Consider the following 6,990-nt stretch of genomic DNA (forward strand, 5'->3'; position numbering starts at 1 on the left):
CTGTGTTCCATCAATTATTACTGAATATTGGACCACTGGTAAAGCCAGGATTTCCTCTGCAATGTTGGTATTGCTCATTAAACTCAGCATTTCGTTTTGAAGCACAGGGCTGGTGTAGCTGTGTTTCCGTTTAAACCAGTGTCCAAGTGCAGGATCATCCTCTGCCTTAAGAAGGAGAAGGTAGTGGAAGTTCTCCTCTTCATTTCCATGCCCTCTTAAAGCTAGGCCTTGTTGGGCCAAGTACTTAACAGAGCTTAATATTTTTAGTAAGCTTGAACTGGCCTTCTCTTGTGCAGTTGCCAAAACACTGGATAGTTGGACATTTATTAATTTTTGCTCATAAATGTGAGTAGTCACTGCAATGTTGTGTGTTTTGCTGCTTGAATGTCGCTCAAAACCCTCCACAGCACATTCCCAATTACTAAAGCCTGCCAAAATAAATGTTGGCTCTGTATTTTTGGCTAGTGAAGATGTTTGCTTTGAAAAGGCCTTGGTGCAATAAAAGCACAAAACTCCTTTCAGTCTAGGACAGTAGTGTAACCAAGGGAAATACTTGAACCAGCTCTTCTGAAATCGAAGGGTCTTGTTGGGCAACTTCTGCACCTCAAAGAACTTGGGATGAGGGTGATGTGGCTCAGTCAAAGGGTAACTTTGCTCTGCCTCAGATTCTGCTTGTTCCTCATCTACAGTGCCTTCATGCTCGGATTCCTCATCCTCACTGTTCGGATTTGGCCCTTTCTCCCTGACATCAGCCCTAGCACCAACCACTGTCTGCTGCAGATCCTATTGAAATAAATGTAATTGTACAATAAATATGAATGTCTTGTACTTTTAATGCGTAAGATCCACTTTTTAAATTGATACAATAAAATCTTAATATTACTTTTTCTAAAGTATGTTATTCTCACCTCTAAACTCTCTGGCTTTTTCTCCAGCTCTCCATCAGCTCCTGGAGTTGCAAAAGGCTGCTGCGGATTCTAATGCAAAATTATGAAAGAAATGTTAACCCGAGACCCAATCCTTACAGTAGGCTACACTATCAACTACGGCTAAGCATCAGTCCACAACATGTGCAGGAAAACTGTTATTGTTCATTAGATAATAGAGGTAATCAGCAGGCCTACTGTTAAATCATAATGTCATGTTGATTAGATGGACTAATTAACTAGTTAGCTAGAATAGCTAGTTTTGCAAACATATTAAGATAAGTGCCTCTTATTGCTGGATTTTACAGTAGGCCTCCATAATAAGATCATCACTTACAGTACAGTGCTGTTTGCTAAAGTAGTTTCTAATGTCTTCTTCCTCTTGGACATTGTGCAGTTTGGGTTGCTGTAAATTAGGCTACTGCAGGTTAAATGTTTTGCTAGCTAAGTTACTGCATTTTTCTACAATTGATTATCCTGTGCAGTGTTGCCATATTGGGTGGGCTTCCGTCCAGTTGGGATATTTTATTACATTGGGCTGGGACAAATACCCTTGGGCTGGTAGATACAATGTGGACTGCTTTTGTCAACATTTGGCAGGTTTTGGATTTTAAAATATTGCAAAACTATTTTTTTTCAAACAAACTGTCATTTTATGATTAAAAACACAAATAATATTTTTTATAAACTCTGCTGTATACTCGCTCAAATATTTGATTGACATGAGTTGTATTCAATCATCGTAAGGAATGAGGGAGAACCTTACCCTGACATGATTGGCTACTGACCAATGTCAGTCATATATTGAACTCTACGTTTAGCTACACAGAGGCTGCGTGGTCCGTAAACAACAGAAGCCGGTTCTCGGCCCTCAAGCTGGGAGTTAGCTAACATTAGTTAGAAAATTCCATGGGACTACCGCTCCTTTCCAGCTTCATGGATTTGCGCTGTGGCCTGAGCAGGAATGGATGGACATGTGTTACGTTCAAACCTCGAAGTGTTGGGGAGGAGGTTTCATTCATCCATATCTTAGCCGGCTAACAGCGTTAGTTCTTCTTAAAGTTTTAAAATTTTTCAACTTTAAAGGGGTCATGACATGAGAAACCAAATTTGCCTTGATCTTTTGGTATATAAGAGGTCTTTGTATCATTAAAACGTCCTGCAAGTTTAATATTTTAAGACGTCCTCCCCATTCTAAACGAATCATTTATTTAATCAAGCTCAAAATACAGCTCGTTCTGGATTCATGGTTAGAAGTGACGTGTCGGTTAGAAGTGACGTACCAGCGTTTGCATATGACCGCCTCCAGCACAAGATAACTACGCTTTAAGCGCAAGACAAGTACGCTCATTTCAGTATCGCCGTGCGCCTCACAAGTGTTCAGTCGATGGACAGCGAGCTCTGACAGAGACTACTTGTGCACAGGAAAATTACGATGCCACACAGATGTGCTGTTCCTGGCTGTGGTCAAACAAAACCTCTGAATAAGCTGCCGAAAGATCCAGGCGTCAGGGAAAAATGGATGCAGTTTATTTTTTGAGGGCGTCCCAGTCACGGCAGTGTTAACTTAAGCGTTTGTTCTGTACATTTTAAGGATGACTGTTTTGAGAACAAATCTCAATATGATGCTGGCTTTGCCAGAAAACTGTTGCTCAAAGATAAGTCCGTGCCGACTATTCTGGGAACAACGACGACGCAAACTGTAAGTACTCTATTTTAAACTTTAAACTACTTTTTAAAGCGCAATTTCATTCATTATGAATAATCACAGTGTTTTTACTTAGTTTACTTGCATATTGTTCTGGCTGGGGCGTCAATAATTGATACATAGGCACTGACGTTAGCCAATCATAACAGTGGGCGTTAACACTGAAGTCTTAAATGGAAACGCCCCCAAAACAGACTGTTTGAATCAGAGGATGAGAAACAGGGTGGGAAAAGGTCATAAATCACTAGATTTTAAAAGTTTTTCTTAAAAAATATATATATTAATACTATAATTGCACCTAAGGGAACATAATAATACAATAAAAAAAACCCATGTCATGACCCCTTTAAGAGAAGATGTTGATCAACGGTACAGGCAGGGGGATTTTTATACAGCATATTTGCACTGTGATTGATTTAGTTAATTGTAGCCGATTAAGTAATTTACAGATCAATCAAAAAAATTGGCTTTGTGTGTGTGCGCGCGTGTGCATGCGAGAGAGAGAGGGCCTGCGTGCCATCTTATAGTTTTAAAATAGTTTGGATTTTGGTGTGGGTTTTTTGTGGCATACATAATGACAGTATTTATTTCACGGCACTTTATCGTGGTTACGCTGCGATGGCAGAGGAGGATTGCATTCTCTGTGGTTGCAAATCCCACATTTTATTTGTTATTTGATGCAGATATGTTGGGTTGTATGCTTATGGTGCGTTTTCTTTTACATACGTAATGAATTTCATTGTAATCATTGACTTAATGCGCTGCTGTTTTCTACAGTATGGTGCTTTGGCACTGTTCGGTTGAGCTGGTGTTGCAGGGGTGGATGTGATGATTGTTACATGTGCAGTCGACATTGTTGAGCTTTTTATGCCGAGCATTTTTGTGTTGTTGACTGGCCTATGCTATGCCCATTTTTTATGCGCCATTATTCAATATTTTTTCCCGTCCTGCCATAATTGTTTTTCATCTGATCTTTTGTCCCCAAAACTTTTCCACACAAACTGACACCCGTGCCCACACACACACACATTTATACACACACACAAAAACACACACTTACACTAACGCTCACTCACACATACTCACTTACAGACAAACACACACACACACACACAAACACTCACTTACAGACAAACACACACACACACACACACTTATTACTGGTTTTTACAACCGGGCAAAATTTTGTGTGAGGAAAGGGAGAGCGGGAAAGATTTTACGACCAGATGAGCAGATCAAGTTTCTTGATACAGTCACATATTACATATATTATAAACATAAAGAATATTGATCACAAGTGTTTGAATAAAGTGGATGTTATCTCACTCTCTCACTTCTTAATCAAATATTCTACAGTGTGAATTTTAGTTCATCTGATAAAGTCTAAAAATACAATCTCTCGTCTCTAGTTTGACTCTGATCACACTTCTACTTCAATCTTTTTGTACTACACCAATTAATTTGGTCCGCTCATTTAGAAATGCGCATATGATTAACACATTAATATGCAATTAGATGAGCAGTAATACATGCTATATGCAGCACTTTTATGTAGATTTAGACTGACCAATCACAGTAAAGAGGGCGGGGCGGGGCTCTATATAAAGGGAAGTTCTTCTCCTGATAGTTTATATTTGGTTGTTGACTCTGTTCATGATGGTTGTGATCATCCTCTCTGCGGTCCTGATGTTGATCTTTCAGTGCGCCGTCTCTGATGTCGTAGATGATTTTGATAAATGCAGCGAGTTCTTCTTAGACAATCAGCCTCCAGAGATTCCTGGTGTTCTGGTAGATTCAAAGTCAGCAGATCAAAATCATTTCAAGTTAATTTGTCAGGGTGCTAAAGACAAGTACACCTTCGCAACGTTTTATAACACAACATCCAGAATCCCAGTGTTCTCAGCCTACACATACAGTGGAAAAGGAAACTTCAACCGGGATCAAGCAAAGAAACCCTGGTCAACTGAGCCTCAGGTAACACTTCAATGATAGTTTTGAATCTTTTTGTCAGAAGTTTTTAACAGAAACATTTTGATAATTTAACTTGATAAAGTGATCTTGATAATTTGCACATATTCGATTGCATTTGTTTTAGGGCTGGTATTGATACAGATTTCCTCATTCAGTTCACTTGATTGACGGGGGGAAAACTCAGATTGTGTCTCTCTGAGTAAACATACACTCACTGAGCACATTTAGCAACACCTGTACACCTACTTATTCATGCGATCATCTAATCAGCCATCAATAAATATGATGTTGAATCTGTGCATTATTAATGAGCTATAATATTTAATAAACACTTAAAGTGCAGAATAATGTGAATGACACGTTTATTAATCGTACAAACACACAGTGAAAAAAGATCTCGCTGCTGAACTTGAATTTGGTCACATGTGCGAGTGATTTACTCACATTGTGGAGGTGCACCGTCAAATATCCATGTGACAATCAATAAAGTCACCATTAAATTAAAATTATATTTGTAATATTTTCTTTTACTTTTCATGAAATAGTAACTATTGTTCAGTGTTTACTGACATCCTGATTCTATTTTATACATTTATTTCCTTTATAGCTTGACAACAGTGAGCAGGCCACTGATGCTGATTACCGTACAGACCCACCGAATGTGAACCGCGGTCATTTATTTCCCGTCTGTCACGCAAAGGATGTTCCCACAGCCAAATCTACATTCACCCTCACCAACGCTGTGCCACAGAAAGTGAGTTTTAATGGCGGCAGCTGGGGTCGTATGGAAACCTATACAAAGCAGCTGATGGATTCACACTGCCTCGACAATAATAATAAAGTGTTGGCGTATGTGCTGACGGGGGCCGTACCTGGAACCATAAACTTAAATAACAGAGTGAATATTCCCAAGATGATGTGGACGGCGTTCTGCTGCTACAACAGTAAGAATCAATCCTGGTTCTCCAAAGCACACTGGGCCCCGAATGTAGATGAGATTGTCAACCAGAGAACGATTCCGACAGTGAGTCTGATTAACTTACATGATCACCTGAAGAACACTTGGGGAGAAGGACTGAAACTCTTTAATGACAAATGTCTTACAGATGAACCTGTGAATACAAATCTGCCCCCACCAGACACTGAGTGTGAAGAGGAGAAATCATTCTGTCATCAATCACGTCCTGTCATATTCTGTGAGAGGTCATGTGACCACACTGAATCTGTGCTCACAGAAATAAGAAAGATCTGTCATTCATGAAGTTCTACCTTCTGCCCTTTAATTGTTTGTTTATGAAATATTTGATCTCATTAAAAATGATTCTTTGTCCTGATCATCAGGATGTTTCATCACTTTCTTGCTTTATCGCTGCATTCTCTAGTAAAGAGGCACATAAGAGGAAATCATGTTATAATCGCTCTCGTATCTGCTAAACAATCTCTAAAGTTTGTATTGTTGCTTTGAAACTTGCAATAAATGAATGAAAGATGCGCACTGATGTGTGAAAGAGTGTTTATGTGTGTGAAGTGATGTACATACTTATATACAGAACACCAGCAAACATTAATGACTGATATGAGCTGAACTATGAGCTCAATATAACGACACACATCACTATTAACACAGATTAAAGATGGATGCCCAAACTCATTTTCTTATTGATTGACAGGCGATGTCTGCATCTGAAAGGTGATTGGCTCTTTCACCTGTAAGGCGGACTTCCTCTCTACATCCGTTAACTGTTGCTTCCGTGGGCGTTCTAATTTCTCGCATTTATTTGAATAGAAGTGGCCCGCCTCTGCTAAACACTCTCTGATAAGGTCCAAACACTGCTAATAAACACTGAACTAATGGCACGAATCAGTACACAAGATACAAAATAACAGGACAAAGTTGAAATAAAAGTGGCCAAATGTTGTGAGCTGTTACTCAACTGTGTATGTTTGATGATATTGTATAAAAATATGAGCGTATAATATTGTCATTTTATCAGTTGCAGTAACACAAATGTGACCAGCAGATGTCGCAAAAGCCTCAATATAGTGAATAATTCACCAATGCGATTAAATCATGATCAGAAGATTCACAAGAAAACATTAAAACACTGATAAACACTTGAGATTATAACTGTCCTGATGAACTGACAAACTGTTATTTGTGTTTCAGATATTATTTGCTGTTGTAACTGTAATATTCTGGTAAGCACTGAATATTTGCGACACTGTTTTACGGTGCCAGGAATGGGTTGCTGGTGATTTTGGGTATTGAAGCACATGTAAAGGATTGAGGCAGGTGAACGAATAAAGGTTCCAAGTTTGTTCGGTACTCGCTGTACGTCTCCTTATTTACGACTGCACGCCCTGTGCAATATAAAATAGTAAATG

General features: G+C 39.1%; 1 protein-coding gene across 1 annotated transcript; it reads left to right on the forward strand.

Moving 5' to 3' along the window:
- The first annotated feature begins 4,285 nt into the window (after positions 1–4,285).
- Positions 4,286–6,094, forward strand: LOC127620295 (endonuclease domain-containing 1 protein-like). The gene is made up of 2 exons (XM_052093483.1): positions 4,286–4,608; positions 5,213–6,094. The coding sequence occupies exons 1-2, from the start codon at positions 4,288–4,290 to the stop codon at positions 5,864–5,866; spliced, it is 975 nt and encodes a 324-aa protein (XP_051949443.1). The 5' UTR covers positions 4,286–4,287; the 3' UTR covers positions 5,867–6,094.
- Positions 6,095–6,990: the final 896 nt, after the last annotated feature.

The sequence above is a fragment of the Xyrauchen texanus genome, chromosome 26 (assembly GCF_025860055.1).
Source record: "Xyrauchen texanus isolate HMW12.3.18 chromosome 26, RBS_HiC_50CHRs, whole genome shotgun sequence".
Classification (NCBI taxonomy): domain Eukaryota; kingdom Metazoa; phylum Chordata; class Actinopteri; order Cypriniformes; family Catostomidae; genus Xyrauchen; species Xyrauchen texanus.

What these genes read in the sequence shown, in the direction of transcription:
- LOC127620295 (XM_052093483.1), top strand. Translation starts at nt 4,288, where the DNA reads ATGATGGTTGTGATCATCCTCTCTGCGGTCCTGATGTTGATCTTTCAG. An exon ending in CCTGGTCAACTGAGCCTCAG is followed by an intron (nt 4,609 to 5,212) that starts GTAACACTTCAA and finishes TTTCCTTTATAG; the next exon opens with CTTGACAACAGTGAGCAGGC.